The 18,743-nt window shown below is 44.1% G+C and overlaps 1 protein-coding gene across 15 annotated transcripts in view; it reads left to right on the top strand.

The window, feature by feature from the left end:
- Positions 1-411: 411 nt before the first annotated feature.
- The window catches only part of CCDC138 (coiled-coil domain containing 138), a 41,519-nt gene continuing 23,187 nt past the window's right edge, over positions 412-18,743 (top strand). For 11 of the 15 annotated variants that reach the window (XR_012799868.1, XM_075590328.1, XM_075590327.1 and 8 more), the window contains exons 1-7: positions 412-570; positions 5,251-5,305; positions 7,986-8,121; positions 10,725-10,843; positions 11,111-11,292; positions 11,551-11,709; positions 16,710-16,829. Coding sequence is in view for 14 of the 15 variants with exons in the window: in XM_075590328.1 (XP_075446443.1) it covers positions 535-570; positions 5,251-5,305; positions 7,986-8,121; positions 10,725-10,843; positions 11,111-11,292; positions 11,551-11,709; positions 16,710-16,829 (807 nt within the window). In the remaining variant the exon portion in view is untranslated. Of the gene's footprint in view, positions 571-3,461; positions 4,689-5,250; positions 5,306-7,052; positions 7,099-7,193; positions 7,275-7,985; positions 8,122-10,724; positions 10,844-11,110; positions 11,293-11,550; positions 11,710-16,709; positions 16,830-18,743 lie in introns of those variants that run through there. The other 4 variants (XM_075590323.1, XM_075590322.1, XM_075590324.1 and 1 more) reach the window with 4 other exon arrangements.

Below are 18,743 nucleotides of genomic sequence, written 5' to 3'. Positions count from 1 at the left end.
TGGTCCATTATATTTTTCATACAGTATGGTTGTTTAAACCGATATCTGTCTGTTCTTTTTAATTGTAATGCTTTATACTCCTTTTTTTATTGGGGTGGTTTGTAGGCACAGTATAGCAATACACAACCCTTTGCTGTTTATTTGTATTGGGTTGGAGGGTGATCTGCAATTGGGCACGCTATTCCACATTACTACGGGAGCATTATCAGTGACCCAAAGCTTGTGGGGTGGCCAATGTGAAGCGCACTGCGCGTGCCTGGGCGCCTGCCCGGCTTGATGATTGTGACGCAGGGAAGTCCACTGCTCAGTCTCAGCGCGGCATTTCCCGCTTCGAACGCAGGCGCCAGCGTGACGAGCCTCGCGTCATCTCACATCCCCACCTATCGTGTTGGCAAGCTCCCGCGCCCCGCCTCCTGGTTGCCAAGGGAGACCGGGGGCGTCTAGGCGAGGTGCGCTTGGAAGTGAGAGACGTTGGAGCCGTAACGTCACGGGTGCTGCTCGCGATCAGAACTGCGCGAGGCTGGGGGCTGGGGGATGATGGAGAAGAGGCCGCACCGGTTCCGGGCAGCGGTCAGTGTGCGGGTTCCCGGGGATACTACATGGGAGGGGGCCCGAGTGATGTCTGGTACCGTAAAACTGCTAGTGCAGGCGGTGGTACAACGTGTGACGTCCTGCCTGTGGGTAGAGTAGTAGGGACAACAGCGGTGACGTCATAAATGGGAGAGCACCGCAATGACGTGGGTGTTCGGGGGGGAGGAGCCTATTTTCCGACCTCGGAAATTGCAGAGGATAATTATGAATGGCTGTGGCCCCGGGAGGTGACCGCAATATGCGGTCTGTAGGGAGCCATGGGGAGCAAAAACAGAGGGGGGTGCGCTGCCCAGCAGCTCAAAGCACTGCGCTCCCATTGGTCCAAGCTATCTGCCCTCGTATTGGCTGCCATCGCACCGCGTCGCCGCACGGGGACACAATCGTGTTGTCTCCCTTACTGGCTGACGCGCCACCGCACTGCGTGAGCCAACACGCAAGAAGACACCGGGGCCTAATTGCAGTTAGTGAGGCTAAGGCTGCGGTCCCAGTCACCGCCACAGCGCACGGCTCGGCGTGCGCTGGGCTATCAAGCCCCGCCCCCCCAGTCCGGCCGGTCCCAGTCCCTACCTTGTCGCGCACCTTTCCCCAGCGGTGTGCGACAGGTTTTCAGGGAGGCAGGAGAATTTGAACTCGAAATCTGCGACGGGGGCGTGGCCACGCCCCCGCCGGCGGTTCAGCCAATAAGGGCGAACCAGCCGCGGGACGTCATGGCCACGCCCCTGCAAACCCACAGCCACGCCCCCTCCCGTCGCAAACCTTCCCTCTCCCCGCAGATGGCGGTGTAGCGCTGTGCACGCGCCGCCCCCTGCCGGGCGCGCGTGCCAGTGAAGACTGGGGACTCAGCCTAAGGCCTGGAACATAGTGGTGTGAGCAAGGCTGAGCCGTGCTGAGACGCGCTCACACTCGGCATTGAGCCCCTGCAGCCGCAATGAGAGCGGCTTTAGCAGGGGCTCGCGCACGCTTGGGGAAGCGTGTGTCTCAGGAAGATTTCAAATTTGGCGCTCGTCGGAGCGCAGGGCCGGTCACGTGAGCGGTTCGCCCAAAGAGGGCGAACCAGCTCCGTGACGTCACTGGCCCGCCCCCAAACCCGCCCCGACAAACCCACGGACGGCGCGCTGTGTAAGGCCAGGGAAAGCACCGCTTTCCCTGAGCCTCAGCGCGCCTCCGCACTGATTAATTCACTATGTCCCAGGCTGGTTTTATAGTAACCGCTGGTGCGGCTGCGCGCATGGCATTGTGCGTGCACGTGATGCGCGTGTTTTGTACCTATAGTACAAACGGTGATGCGTGCGGCTAGAGGACATCACAGCGTTAGGCCGCACTGTGATTGGGTCACAGTGTCACGTGGCATGAGAAGACAAATTCATGTCTTTCCTCAGATTTGCCAATGCTCCCAGCTGTGCGCGTGTGTCTCAACTATATCAACGTCAGGCCCACACATGCAATTATCATTGACGCACGCACGCTCACTATTAAAGGCTTAGTGTGCCTAGCGCAAGGTTTACTTACACCCCCACCTACAAACTGAGAATACACAGTTTTGTGGAAGTAAAAATTGGTCACAGCTTTATTGTGAAAATAAATTTGTCGTCAGCCCTATTATCGGTATCTTCCGGCTGGAGCTCTTCTCCAAACCGCCCTATTCTACCGTCTGGCGGGAGCCATCTTCAAACCGCCGCCCTGTCATCCGCTCACCATAGGTCCCCCTTTTCATAGGATAGAGCCCAGCTTCCTAAGATTGGTGCCAGAGGCACAGCGCCCGACCGCCTGCGTCGGTGCCTCCGGCCCGCACAATCTTTTCGGGGGGACCACTATCTGGGGCCCATGCGCATAGGGTGGAGCCCCATTTTGGGTATTCACGGTGTTCCTACGATGACTGGCCGGACAGTTCCGCCACCTGGAGGCCCCATTAAGGCCACTTACTGGGGACTCACCCCACACACCAAGCTGTGACCCTAAACCCTGACTGCTAATCGATTTGCAAAGACCTGCACCAGCTGCAAACCCAGTGTGCTCGCTGCCCACTCTCAGGCCCAGTAAATGAAAGAATGACCTATCAGCCAGACTTCCCGCGCTGCGCCTGCTTTTCTCACTGCGAAGACAGAAAGCACGTTAGAACTCCATGATTATTTAATTACAGAAAGTATATAGATTAAACAGCACTCCAATAGTGTAATGAAGATAAACAATGACTGTGGTGCACGGGAACATGGCGGCGATCGGCAGAGTTCCTAGTGCTGCTGCCAAAGACACTTCTGGATTTGGGTGCACGTAATACTCCTGAACATCTAAGTGGTGACCTCACCATTCAATTGACTGACTTTGTTGTTACACCATTATTGGCTTTTGCAGCTCACAGCTTATACTTTGAGCTTTGGCTCTTCTAAGGCTGAGTCCATAGAAGGACAAGCAGCGCTGAGCCGTGCGGACGCTCCGCGCTGAGCCCCTGCATCCTCCACGAGGATGTCTTTAGAGGGGGCTCACGCGAGCGTCCGCAGGCGTGCTGAGGCGCTGGATTTTTCAGCCGACAGCCAAACTGTTTTTCAGAGCGCTGTCGGCTGAAAACATCCAATCAGCGCGGAACAGCGTCAACGGCACCGTGACGTTGACGCGTCGCGGGCGATTGGCCCGGCGATGTCACTGCCCCGCCTCCCTCAGTCTCCCCCCGCCTCCCGATCGCGCCCGCTGGCTCGCCTGCATGGGCATGAAATCGCGCAGATTTCAGCTGGCGAGCCTCAGCATCAGCGCGGTCCAGCTCTGCTACCCCTTCTATGGCCCCAGCCTAAGGCTGCGTCTCCGCTAGCGCTGAGCGGGCGGTGCTTGGTGAGGTGACTTGCATATATATATATATATATGTCCCCGCTCACGCGATGCGTGCGCATATGCGCGTGCACACATGCTCATTGGCGCTCTGCGCTTAGCTCAACAAAATTTTTATACTCTAGCGCGCTCAGCTTCCCCTGTATCGTCCCTCCTCCCCCCGCGAGTGCTTGCGAAATATTAAAGGACAACCCGCATTCATGCTTGGAGAGCTCTCCATGCATGAGCAAGCTCAGTGCCAGCGGGGACAAAGCCTTAGGCCTGGGACATAGTAGCTTCAGCCTCGCTGAGCCGGGCTGAGCAGATGCACTAACCCCCTGCATCTGTCATCAGCGTGGCTATAGTTTCCCCTTCCGCATGCGTGCTGATGAGTGCGGAGGCTCAGAAACTTTGCCGAGACAGGCAAGTTTCAAATTTGCTGCTCGGGGAAGCGGAGGAGCGGTCACGTGACCGCTCACAGTCAATGGGAGCGAGGGACTAGCCCCGCCTTCCGCTCCGGCTCCGCTCCGCCTCTTCTATGCCTCCGCCCGCCCCCGGAGCGTGCTCACTGCCTCGCCTGCCAGGACAGGAAAAAAGCTCAATTTTGAGCAGGCGAGGCATAGCAGGAGCGCGGCTCAGCGCGGCTGAACTTGCTATGTCCCAGGCCTAAGGCTGACCGCGCTGACCGCTCAGTGCTTGGCGAGATTGCTTCTGGCTATTTCTATTTTTATGTGCGCGCACGGAGGCTCACCCAAGCTTGGCGCTTGCGTAAACAAAAAAATCTGACTTTGAACCTCGCTCAGCTTGCCTGCAACGCCCCCCCCCCCCCCCGCGCGCTTGCGAAATAGCTAGGACACTCGGCGCTCAAGCTTGGAAAGCTGGTGACGTCACCGCTCTCCAAGCATGAGCGCGGTCAGCGGCACATGGGACTCTATCTGTGTGTTTTTCTTATCAGCTCTGCTGCTGGTCATTAGGCCTGATATTGCATTATTCTCCTTTCTGCCATAGGGACACCTTTTGACTTTATCTTATTGCCATTAGCCCTGTTGGGCTTGACTCAAATTAGCACTGTTAGTCATTAGGTTGGATATTGCATTGTTATGCTTTGTTCATATGTACAAAATCAATGGTGAGCTTGAGCAAGTATTTGATGGTACTGAGCAGTGCATAGTTTGCATTGTCCCTCACTAGTACGGCAGAACTGATAATTAGACAGCAGTTATTCAATTTAACGGTGGAAGAAATGGTAATGCTGTGCCATAAAGCCTGAATAAGCAGAAGAGGACAGGAGGTGGCAGGTAAAATGAGCTATTCTGTATAAAAACAATGTACAGGCATACCCCGCTTTAAGGACACTCACTTTAAGTACACTCGCGAGTAAGTACATATCGCCCAATAGGCAAACGGCAGCTCACGCATGCGCCTGTCAGCACGTCCTGAACAGTAATACCGGCTCCCTACCTGTACCGAAGCTGTGTGCAAGCGGGGAGACTATAGAGCCTGTTACAAATGTATTATTTATATCAGTTATGCACGTATATGATGATTGCAGTACAGTACATGCATCGATAAGTGGGGAGAAAGGTAGTGCTTCACTTTAAGTACATTTTCGCTTTACATACATGTTCCGGTCCCATTGCGTACGTTAATGCGGGGTATGCCTGTATGTAGCTTTTTACTAGTTACAAGAAATAGATTGTGTTAGATAAGTGTGATATCCTATAACACAAAAACACCGACTAGGAAGGCGTTTAATAAAATAATACATATTTCAAAACCGTTTTATGACCAATGGTACATTTTCTGTTTCAATACAAACAGAAAACACCTCTGAAAACAATTTTTTTTTCATTCTCTTAGAATCAAGACCAAACGTGGACCACTTCTAGAAGTAGAAAATCCCCTGAACTAATGGGTAAGAATATAAAATATATATCTATTAATGAAAAGAAATCCATTTAAAAGCAGGACTGCTATTTGTAACTAATCTCTCTTGTTCACATTTAAACCATATTTAACTACTCCTTTTTAACACATGTGAAACCCGTTACTTTCTGCTCCAGGATACCCCCTTGTTCCCGCGGCACATACAGTACCTGTAAAGGTAGAGACCGGTACAGTCTCCTCCAGGGGAAACAAAATGGCTTGTATCTCCAGCGCTACAGTTGAAACTGATTTCTTGCCGCGACAGGCATGTCACGTGAACGATTCGCCCAATGATGGCGAACCAGCTCACTGACGCCCCTAAGCACGGCCCCCACGGCGCGTCCAACATGGACACAAAACGCTTCACACGGGTAATAGTCGGGACGCGCATGCGCACGGCCGTGAGCGGTGGCGCGGCAGATCACAGCAAATACATGAAAATGTGTACTTTCGTGCTGTTGCCGCTCCACGTGACGCTGCCAAGCCAATCACAGCACAGCTATCGCTGTGATGGGCGACGTCTGCTTCATAGAAGGTTGGTCGTGGACCTAGAAAAAGCATATCCCGAGCAGAAAGATGCTGATAAAACTCAAGTATTGTAAGGGAACATGCTTCATAATTTGAAACAAAACATTAATGAAATGGTCCCACTGAATATATGCTGTGATACACTATATAAAGCCAACACGAAAATGATTCCTATGTCATGTTGTGCATAACACCCCAGAGATCCCTTCTTCGCATGACAATAAAAGGTATTACAGCACACAAAGCAATTAGCTACAGAGGCAGAGCAGGACGTCCGGGGAGGAGCGCTCCAGCAGTCTGACCCGGAAGTCTTTCTTCTGGTCTGCGGTTTACTATATTAGTAATACCAGTTGTGATGGGTCATAGTTGGTCAAATATTAAGAAAAAAAAAAGAGTACCGAGTGCACAGAACTCCTGTTGAACATAATTCCCATCAGTTCTACATTAATGTTCAGATAGATACAAGTTGAACTTTTTCTCCATTCATTTAATTTAAACAGATGGTTAGAAATATTGTTTTAAACTGTGATGTAATTTATTGTAATATTAAATGCTTTGTCTGTCTGTTTGGAAGATGCTTCTGACAAGGGACGTTTGGAGCCTGTGATTCTGTTATGATTAATTTCTCAGCTAGGATATTACAACCATGTGTGAAAAACAACACCTTCAAACTAGATCAATATGTTGCCATGAAATATAGTGGCATACTTGTGAGACAGATGAGTATAAATGAAAAGAATATGCCATCAATGCAACAATTGAATCTATCAAAGCCTATTGAGGATGTTGTAATTCTTTCTGCCTTCTTTCTCTGAGGGAGGGGGGATTCATGGCATGTTGAAACTACCAATCCCTGTTAGCCAGACAACTCAACACTGCAAAGAACAAACACATTCTTAGGTCTGGACGTGAAATATAAAACATAAGCACATTCAGTTAATGAGTAGTAGAATCAAAGATGATAATATAATGATTGTAGAGCGGAAACCCTTTGGGCTGCAAAACAAATGTAACGGTGCCCAGCACTCCCAAGTTGATGTCTCTGGCAGTCTTTTAGACACCCATGCAACTGCGTACTTTTTATGCATCTTTAGGCTTTAAATAAGCTTTTTAGAACAATGAGAGAGGGCATTTTTGGGGGAGGGGAGAGTATGGGGTTTTAAATCTCATGATAAATATACTCGAGATGTGCACATTTTTAGCTTTAGTTTGTGAATAAGACAAGAAACAAAAAGGAAAAAATTGGCAACTGTGGTAAGCATTGCAAACTTTTTTTTACAAGCACTCAATGTAAAATGTCACGTGGCCCTTTATAATCGACTATTTGCACAACATTTTTAAAATTTTAGGAGAAAATTGAAAAAAATATATTAAAGACATTTGCACAGCAATAGAATATACTATACCTCTCATAGATCATACTTTTTAAAGTAAGTAGAACTTAACCCCAGTACATAGATCATAGTTTTCTTTTGTTGTTGTATTGTTGTGATTGCTTTGTTCTAACAGGCATTAAAACAATAAAATAATAATCAAAAATACTTGAAGTGAAAAGCTTTTCTCGTCTGTTAACACGCCTGTTGAGTTTCGAGCTAGATCCCGGGACACTACATATCATCTTTCCATTTCTTCTGCACTCTTAAATGAGATATCGTACTATATTGCTGCAGCATTGTAATAGCATTTGATCTTTACACACACTGTCATTATTAAGATGGATATAGCAAATCGCTGTTTTTGAAGAACTACAAAGTAAGCTCAAGAGACACTTCCAATGATGCAGAATAACTTTCATAAAATAAACCAAAAAATAAAGTACCAATTTTGCACTCACAAATGTGAGTAAAGATTAGAAGGGATCACAAATGTGAGTAAAGATTAGAAGGGATCACAAATGTGAGTAAAGATTAGAAGGGATGTCAGTGTAGGTTCAGAAAGTTTTATCGCCTGAGAATTCTTATTTTTATTTAATTTTTGGGGGGCGTTTATATCAACTGTTTTTAGTGAAACAGGGTTCTTTATAGAAACACCGTTATGAATTCTAAAAGTTAAGCTGCCATTACTGTCAAATGTGCTGCTTGTCTGTGTCGACGAAAAGGGGATAATACATAATTTGATTGTGTAATATCCTCAATTTACAGAGAGGCTGGACAGTTACGTGGCAGATTCGAGAATACCTATTTCACCAACCTCTCCAGCCATGCATGCGTACAGCGAACGGAAGTTTTATAATAAAGCTCTTCAGGATTTATTGAAGATGGTACAAAATGCTAAGTGGTAAGCAGGATTGTGTTGGAATGCTGAGTATCCTGGGAAATCCTTTTAGGTCCTTAAGGCAGAAACTGGCCTAGTATCCCAAGATTTAGGAGACTGGCCAAATCTCCCATGGCAGCCTGTCTTGAGTGTGACAACAGGGAGAATTGGTGTCTGTATATATAATATATATATATATACACACACACACACACACACACACACACACACACACACACACACACACACACACACACACACACACACACACACACACACACACCTGATATATATGTAACACCCCTATCCCCTCCCCCCACCCCCCCTGACAGCAGGAAAAAGGGTGTATTACCTTGTATCTACTCAGTCTCCTTTCCTTCATGGGTTCAGGCCAAGACTGTAGGAGTAATGAAGTAGATAGGGCGCCAGGAACTTTATTGAGGGTACCTCATCTTCCAGCATATTAGTACAGATCCCTGCATGCATCTCCTACCTCCATGGGTAGTACTGGACCCAGGTTCTGTTTCCCCCTCCGTTGGGGAGAACTCCCAGTCCTTAGGAGGAGTCATCTTCACCCCCTGATGGGGGGCATTAACTCCACCCTTACTGCAGGAACCACTGTAGCCCAAAGCGAGCACTGGACCAGGACTAACTTAATTGGGAGGAACCCACATCTTTACACAGTAGGAGGGGCCTAGCTATTCTGTCCCAGTAATTGGGCAGAATCAAATGTAGCAAGGCCCTCATCCTGTCATGTGTGCCCAGAAGCTCACAGGCCCAAACATGTGCCTGTAAGTTGCTACAATATTGAGACATGAGGGGATGTGATCTCACAAGGTTGCTACTATTAACCCTAGCACTGTCTGCTATTGCCATGATTTATATGCCAGGCTAGGGAAATATAGCAGGGTGCTATACACACACATATGTACATACACACAGGCTAGGGAAATATAGGAGGGTGCTATACACACACGTACACACACACACGTACACACACACACACACACGTACACACACGTACACACACACACATATATGTACACACACATATGTACACACACACATGTACACACATCAGATGTGTGTGTGTGTGTGTGTGTGTGTGTGTGTGTGTGTGTGTGTGTGTGTGTGTGTGTGTGTGTGTGTGTGTGTGTATATATATATATATATATATATATATATATATATATATATATATATATATATATATATATATATACATACACACACACACACACGCACGCATGGGTGTGAGAATACATACACACACAAGCAAAAGTATTTATGGCTGTATGTATGCCCATTATTTTTGTGTGTTATGGCCATATTTTGGGCCCTTGAAAGCCCAGTCTGACCCGGTTGTTAAGGTGTATCCTTTTCCTTTCTAAACAGATCTCCCATCCTTTTAAAAAAAAAAAAATGTTTATTATTATAATGCTCATCCTATATATCTTTCATCACAGTGACGGTACATTTTTTCAAGTTCTCTACTTGTGCGGTAAAGAAGCGGTTTGATTATTGCTTGTGATATAATTGTAAACACTAATCATATTTCCTCATAGACGCATCTTTTCCAAAGTAAATAAACCTAATTGGTTACTTTTTTAGCATGTATAAGGCGTTCCATTGCCTTTATAGATTTTGATGCTCCTCTTTTTATCATTGTCGTTTTGAAAGTTGGTTGCCAAAATAATTTGTTGCTAGATGCAATTTTATTGGATATTATTTTTATTATAAAATCAAATTGACAGAAATTCACACAATTAGTAATGTTATAAAATAAAAGTTTAATCTTGTGACCAACATATGGTTCATATAATGAATAACATACATTTTAGAATACTATTTTCTTAAAGGAGCCATACACTTCCCCCCCCCCCCTTACCTTCAACAGGAGTATTTTTTGTGCTGTTTTTGACACAAAACAACTGAAAATAGGGCAACTTTATATTTCGCTCGGGAGCAAGCCCTGACCCTGCAGCCATTTTCTGTCTACCTGGCAATTATTCCTTTGTGAGTAGCATGGATTGCTACTTCAGTGTTAGAATATATATATTTTTGTTTGAAGGGAAATGCTATTTCTTTCCCCTAAGGGGAATAATAATATTAAACGTTTGACCTAGGTGGGAAACAGAGGGTCTCTGAAGCTGAAATACATTAATTTTAGCTTTGGGGACCCCCTGCTCCCCAAGATATTTACCTCTAAAGGTAATGGCGTATATAAAGTAGGTTTAAATGTACTGCATCACGCTTGCCAATCGGAAGCCACAAGGGATGATGTTGCAGTTTCCTATTGGCTCGCATGACTCCGAACCTTTAAACCTCCATATTGCATGCTCATTGTGTATGTAGCTCAGGAAACGGTGTCCCCGAGCTGAAATGAACACAATTCAGCTCATGAGACTCCCTGCTTCCCATCTAGGGTAAAAAAATAAAAAATAAAACACAGGTGGAAATGCTGCTTTAAGTTGGTGAAAGACACAATTCACAAAATGTTCCTGCTTATGTAGGAAGTTCCATACTCAATAATTTCTACTTAGTCCAGATATGTACAATGGGAGCTAGATTATACAGTGTTTTCTGGATTGTTCAGGTATAGAAAATATAAACATTTTGTCTTTCAGCGCTGATAATATAAATGATAATTGTTATGATTCAAGTCACATTGAAGTAGCAGATGATCTTGATGAACTGGCGGAATACCCAATGCAGGATTCCAGCACTCGCCTGTTTACCGAAACGGGTAAGATTTGAACTGGATTTAGAGGGAATTGCTTCCAAAGCATTTATTTCAGTGGGGGTAAAAGCAGATGCAAAAAGTACCGCGTTTGTCTGAATGCCATAAAAGCCCCCAGAGTTACTTTTAATAGATCTAATTCATAATATGTAAATATAATTTTTTTTATACCTTTTCAAATAGGTTTAAATTAAGAGTAAGTTGTTGCGACATTTAAAATGGCAGGTTCTTTGTGATAGTCAATGTTTTCTCCTTTCCCTTTTTCTTTTCAAGATGTCACATTGCCATCTGATTTAGTAGCAAACACATGCACAGAGCCCTCCATGGAAGCCAGTTTTGCTGTTGAACTGAATACAAGAAGGACAGGAACCCGTGTTTTAAAGGACCAAAATACTCTGCCTTCTGGAGTAAAGGAGATTTATGATGAATTGTTTGGAATATACTACAAACTTCAGGTATGAGATCGCATAAGCCATAAGGCATAAAGTTTTGTGTTCTTAGGTCACTTTCAGTAGACATTGGAAAAAATATACAACTACACAGGTAGTGGCTTCCACACGTCAGTCACTTTATGATCATCTTCCGTATTTAAGCAGCCTTCCCAACTGTCCTGCCTCACCAGTTTCTTATAGTACATGACCGTAACATTTCTAAGAGTGAGTGTATACTTTTAGGCTTTGTTGACAGGTTTACTTTTGTATTTATCTGCATAGCAAGAAAGGATGTCTCAACAGGAGTGTTCTCTTCAGCTGAAAAAACGGGAGCAGCGTCTACAGGAAAAAGATGAAATACTTTTCAAGAATCAAGCTACACTAAGTAAAATAAAAGGCGTCGAACAGATTGTTCATGCAAAATTTCGAATCATGAAAGAGGTATTTTCCATTTTTAATTTTAAGTTACTATGAATTAAGATAAGCCGGCGCTCACAATTTCCACACGGGCATTTGGGGTGATGAATGGTGCCGCTAACTATGCAAAGTATTGTAGGGTGCGACTTTGAGAAGCAAAATGCAGTGGTCGATAGCTCTGCCACCAATGTGCTTTTTCTGGTGCCTTGACAGACAGCTCCACGTGGATGGTGGACAAGTTACTTATTTAGACTGGTGACCCTCAGTGAGATTTTTCAAGTGCTGATAGTAAGTGTAACATCAATAAACCATTGGGGAGGAGTGTTTAGCATAAAATAAAAAGTGAATTCAAAAAAGCCTGAGTTTGAAATTCTGCCATAAAAGTACCTTGAAAGTATCTTTACAACTAAGGCCTGGGACCCGCTGCGCCCGGCGGTGCGGGCGGCTGCACGAGCTTTCCCCACCAGCAGGGGAATCCTCCCGTGCTGGTCCCGGTCCCCCCTCACGGCACTGCTCACTACACGCTGTGACGCGTCAGCCGCTAGGGGATTCAAGAGAATTTTAATTCCTAGCGTCGACGCGTCACGTGGTGTGGCTGTGAGCCAATGAGGAGGGGAGGCTTCGGGAGGAGGGGAGACTTCGGGGAGCGGGGAGGAGAGTATGGAGGGAAAGCAGCGTGAGTGCCTGTCTGTGCCTGTGTGTGTGTGTGTGTGGGTGTGTGTGCCTGTATGTGTGTATGTGTGTGCCTGTCTGTGTTTGTGTATGTGTGTGTGTGTGTGCATGAGTGTGTGTGTGTGTGAGTGCATGAGTGTCAGCGTGTGAGGCTGCTGCAGCCGGATACAGTGTCCCTCTCCCAGTGCTGTCTGTACAAGCCCAGCCGATCACACACCTAGGGCAGCCCGCAGCAGCTCCCTGCTGCAGCCCGAGCCCGAGCCCGTGGAGGAGGGGGGAGGGGGGTAGTGGGTCCCTCCGCTTAAACCACGCCCCCCCTGCTTAAACCACGCCCCCTCCCTCCCACTCTGGCTCCCGCTCCCTACAGACCGCATATCGCGGCCTGTGTCTGTCAGCGCCCCGCCTGTCTGCAGTGCTGGCGCGCTGACGGAGTGAGCGGGGCCTTAGCCTTACGTTATCAGTCGCCCTTCATGGCATTTGCAAATGATGATTTCCTAAATTCACAGTACCCTCCACATGTCCATGCTACTTCTCTGTGCTTTCTATTTTTTCTCTTTTTATAGTAGGAATTTTTTATTTCTTTAAATCTCTTAACTGTTTAATTGAAAGACATGAACTGCCTTTTCTTTGTTCAGTTTGTGGTTACAAAAGGCATTTATTGTGCCTCTTATTCTAATGTCTGGTGTTTACTGTAATGTCAAAGATTAATTAAAAATAAAATGTTTTACTTCCCACAATCGTTATGCAATTTCACATAAATATCGGCGTTACTTTTGTTTAAGCATAAGGACTGTGTATGCACTTTGTAATCACTCACCGCAGAGTCCCTTCTGAGAAGTCTAATTAGATGGAGTTAACGTTCGTGATATCTTGGGATCATATGGCTTTGACCTGATCCCCAATGTCATGAACGGAAGAACATCTGCCTTTTTTTGTTCCCATCACATACGCAGAACTCAGAGTTGCTGTTAACCACACACACGAGCAAAATGCTTGAAAGTTCAGTTATAAGAGCTTTTTAAGGAAAGTTTTATTCTAAGGTTAATGTTTCTATGTGGGCTGAAGGCATGGCTTATTGGTCAGAAAGCATTGGCAGATGTAATAGACGTTATTGCTGCACGTTTTTTTTACCGCAAGTACAATGGCAAACAATGGTAATGTGTGCGTTATCTCCTTAACGTATGCAATTTAATGCTGTTATTTCTTGTGTTATTCCTTGTTAATGAGGGAAATAACGTTGGCTACATCTGTAAGTATGTGTTGAGTGGCTGTGATCCTTTAGATTGACCGCCATCTTGTGGAGATTTAAAGCAAGTTTAGGAATTATTTTTTTTAGCAATAAATACAAGCAATACCACACCCCATGGTGTTCAACAGATCACCCAAAGAATGCCTTTCAAGGTACATTTAAAGCGGCAAATCATGAAAAAATAAATTTTGAATTTTTTTTATTCGTTCTGTAGTATTGGATAATACAGTCTGCATTTTTATTTTAAAGTGGCAGTACAAGCTGCCTTTTCCCCCTTTTAATATGTGCATCAATACAATCCACACAATGATAAGTAATTAGCTAAGTTGCCGATCGGTCCATTCTCCTGTGACTGATCGGCGAAGATTCGTCTCGGGGGTTCACTAAACGGTTGTTAGTACAGCAGAAGAGAACCAAAGATGCAAAGTTCTGTGGGGAAGATCATGTGACCAGGCAGTTACTAGATACAATTGGGGCAGTGCTAAAGAGAGGGCGGGGCTCAAAAAGGGTTGTGCCAGAGCCTGTTTCAGAAGAGGAAGGGATGTGACTTTGTAAGTGGTTGCTATAGAAACAAAAAAATGCTTGTTACATTATAATACATAAAAAATTATTTGAGAGCTGTTTTTTGTGTGTTTTTTAAATGCTACAAGTATTTTCTCATAGTTCAGAACTTATTTATAAAAAAAACAAAAACAAAAAAAACATGTAGGATATTGCTTGGTTTGCAGATTTAAATGCCTAATGCCATTTTTAATGATTTTTTTTAACATACTGATCCAAGTTTCACAAACAAATCTGTTGCTGTGTTTCAAACAGCAGACTGTCTTGAAGCTGTAACAACAATGTGTTACATTTCATAGTATAATGTTACATATTTACTGCAGCATTTCACACACTGCAGCACAAAGTTACAAGGCGGCCATTTCGTTAGGCATACAATCAGGATTTTTACAGATTTAAAACAGGAGCACCAAACAATTGCCTGTTTAGGTAAGAATGTAGAATTATACATTATTGCATGCTTTATATCTAAAAATAAGATGGAAAAAAGGAAGGGGGCCAGGGGGAATGTAGTACCCAGGTGTTGACCCCCGATACCGCAGTCTGGACAAACACAGACCTATGCAGGTCTTGACCCCAATAAAACAAAGTCTTGTATTTTTAAGGCAATTGGAAACTTTACCTCTGATGTGCCAGATTGATGAACATGTATGTACAGTATGTATGTACAGTTGTGTGAAAAAGAAAGTACACCCTCTTTGAATTATATGGTTTTACATATCAGGACATAATAACAATCATCTGTTCCTTAGCAGGTCTTAAAATTAGGTAAATACAACCTCAGATGAACAACAACACATGACATATTACACTGTCATGATTTATTTAACAAAAATAAAACCAAACTGGAGAAGCTATGTGAGAAAAACTAAGTACACCCTTACTGCTTCTATAGGAATTAAGGTGCTGCTAATCAAATGCCGTCCTTGATTAATTGATCATCAGCAAGTGTGACCACCTCTATAAAAGCCGAAGTTTTAGCAGTTTGCTGGCCTGGAGCATTCAGGTGTGTTAACACAATGCCAAGGAGGAAAGACATCAGCAATGATCTTAGAAAAGCAATTGTTACTGCCCATCAATCTGTGAAGGGTTATAAGGCCCTTTCCAAACAATTTAAAGTCCATCATTCTACAGTGAGAAAGATTATTCAAAAGTGGAAAACATTCAAGACCGTTGCCAATCTTCCCAGGAGTGGACGTCCAAGCAAATTCACCCCAAGGTCAGACCGTGCAATTCTCAGAGAAATTGCAAAAAACCCAAGAGTTACATCTCAGACTCTACAGGCCTAAGTTAGCATGTTAAATGTTAAAGTTCATGACAGTACAATTAGAAAAAGACTGAACAAGTATGGTTTATTTGGAAGGGTTGCCAAGAGAAAGACTCTTCTCTCTATAAAGAACATGGCAGCACGGCTTCAGTTTGCAAAGTTGCATCTGAACAAACCACAAGACTTCTGGAACAATGACCTTTGGACAGACGAGAACAAAGTGGAGATGTTTGGCCATAATTCACAGCGCCACTTTGGCGAAAACCAAACACAGCATATCAGCACAAACACCTCATGACGACTGTCAAGCACGGTGGTGGAGGGGTGATGATTTGGGCTTGTTTTGCAGCCCCAGGATCTGGGAACCTTGCATTCATTGAGTCGACCATGAACTCCCCTGTATACCAAAGTATTCTAGAGTCAAATGTGAGGCCATCTGTCCAACAACTAAAGCTTTGCCGAAATTGGGTCATGCAACATGACAATGATCCCAAGCACACCAGCAAATCTACAACAGAATGGCTGGAAAAGAAAATAATCAAGGTGTTGCAATGGCCCAGTCAAAGTCCAGACCGCAACCCGGTTGAAATGCTGTGGCTGGATCTTAAGAGAGCTGTGCATAAACAAATGCCCACAAACCTCAATGAACTGAAGCAACGTTGTAAAGAAGAGTGGGCCAAAATTCCTCCACAACGATGTGAGAGACTGAAAAAGTAATATAGAAAACGATTACTTCAAGTTATTGCTGCTAAATGTGGTTCTACAAGCTATTGAATCATAAGGTATACTTAGTTTTTCACACATAGCTTCTCCATTTCGGAAGAGGAATCCCTGCTCCGAAGAGCTTGCAATCTAATTGAACATACTTAATACTTTCTGCCATATACATTAGAAGTTGTATTACAGGTAGTCTAAAATTATGAGTTGTAAACAACGATCAAAAACTAGATGGTCATGTATGGGGTCATTGACTCTCATAATTCATCCATTTTCTGATTGTAATTACATCACGCATTACTAACTTTCTTTTATCTCATTGGCAGCTAGGGATTTGCTTTGTTTGTAATGCACTCCTTTTCTTTATGATCTTTTCAGCATTTAGCTTGGTTGTGGGATGTTCACGGGGAAAAAACACAAGCTCTAAGAAGGAAATTGGTAGCTGTGAGAAATGGGGCTGTTCTTGTGACTAATCTGTTTGTTTAACAGTTGTTTACAGAGAAGCTTTGTTTTATATTACTAATGCCACCTGTCAAAAATGTATTCAATTCCTTACAGCAACATGATGCAGAAGTTAAACAGCTGTCAGATGCCCTCGAAGAGAAGACCAAAGAAAACAGAAGGCTAAAGTCCTCTTTTGACACCTTAAAAGAATTGAACGACACCTTAAAAAAACAGGTAAGGTCTCCCCACCCCCACGTTTCGCATACTTTGATGCCAACTATTATTATTCAATTCACTTCATAAATGCTAAGTATCGAAACTCAAGTCATACAAAGTCTTACATGCGAAATTGTAGCTGTAATTCCAGCAGCTTCATGAATTTTTCACCATCTATTATGTTGTAGGTTTCTTATCCATCAAGATTTTTCCCTTCTGCTTGTACATTACCTGATTGTGTGCCTAACGAAATGGTCGCCTTGTAACTTTGTACAAGCAGAAGGGAAATTTTTATTTAAAATACAGATGGTCATCCCTGTGCATGATTGTTTATATATAGCTAAGTGCCATGCTCATCCAGTTATGGTAGCAAAGGCTATCAGAATGTACATACTGTAATGATTTCTCATAGTCCCTCCATGTCACTGCATTACAGTGAGTTTAGGTCATTCCCAGCTGGGGTAGGACACAGGTCAACTGACTTGAGGACAGTATAAAATGTACATCGCTTATTTTGCACCAGTTGTCTGACTAGCCAAGCTCACAAAATTACAAAATAAAAAGAGATCTAAGTGCGCAGAACAGAAAAAAGACAGAGAAAAGAAAGGAGGAAACATAGCATGCACTGAGATGGAGGAACTACGAGAAATGCAGTTATTGGTAAGGAACGTGTCTCCTTTCCCGCTTCCCCCATGTCAGTGCACGACAGTGGAGATTTCTCAGAGCAGCCCAGCCTAAAGCGTTGGAGAAAAAATTCTATAATCCCTTTTTCCCACAACTTTTGTCTGAAGAGGCATGTAGATCTAGCTTGTAGTGTCAGGAGATGACCATGTTGTTGCTTTACACCAGGGCTCTTCAAATGGCAACACAAGCGACTAATGTGAAATTAGCAAGAGCAAAATGCATTTTTTGACACTGAAACTCACTTATAAGTTAAGGTAATATAAATATGTATGGTAGAAATGTTCACATGCTTGTTTGCAAAATGTTGAAATAGTATTTTCACGTTTTAAACTGTATCTAAAAGCACATTGTAATAAGCTTGTGGCCATTCAACTGCGAAATGTTTTCTGATCTGTCCTCTTTGGAGAGTTGGTTGAATAGCCGTGCTTTAAACAATTGTTCTGTGGTCGCTTGATATTTCTCTGCCCATGCGGTTGCTCCGGGCCCTGGTTGAGTGAGCCTTTATTTTGAGTGGTGTTTTTAGCCTATAACTTGGTAAGCTTCCTGGGCTGTGTTTTTTATTTTCCATTTTACCATAGAGACCATGGAATCTGTTATACCGCGCTTCTGACCTCAGAAGAGCGTGAAAAGTGCTCTTGTAGTCATTCTGTTCAATAGCTTTATTTCTGATGTGAAGGACATTCATAGTTACATAGTAGACGAGGTTGAAACAAGACGTACGTCCATCAAGTTCAATCTATGCTTAATTTAGATACCAGGTACTTTATCCTATAGCTATACTTACTTATTGATCCAGAGGAAGGCAAACAAAAAACCCCAGTGTCATATCATCCAATGATGTCTCATAAGGGGGAAAATAAATTCCTTCCTGACTTCAAGAATTGGCAATCGGATTAATCCCTGGATCAACATACTTATTTGGTTTATCCCTGTATACCTTTCCTTTCTTTTTTTGAATAAATTTATTGTATCTGCCGTCACAGTCTCCATGTGTAATGAATTCCACATTTTAGCTGTCCTTACTGTAAAGAACCCTTTTCTTTTGTTGCTGGTGAAATCTCCTTTCCTCCAACCTTAAGGGATGCCCCCGAGTCCTTTGTACTGCCCTTGGGATAAACAGTTAATTTGAAAGCTCCTTGTACTGCCCACGAATATATTTGTATATAGTTATCATATCCCCTCTTAGATGCCTCTTTTCTAATGTAAATAAATCTAATTTGACTTTCCTCTCCTCATAAGTTTAATTTG

This window comes from Ascaphus truei, chromosome 3 (genome assembly GCF_040206685.1).
Source record: "Ascaphus truei isolate aAscTru1 chromosome 3, aAscTru1.hap1, whole genome shotgun sequence".
Taxonomy (NCBI): domain Eukaryota; kingdom Metazoa; phylum Chordata; class Amphibia; order Anura; family Ascaphidae; genus Ascaphus; species Ascaphus truei.
This window is presented reverse-complemented; position numbering and strand designations above follow the sequence as displayed.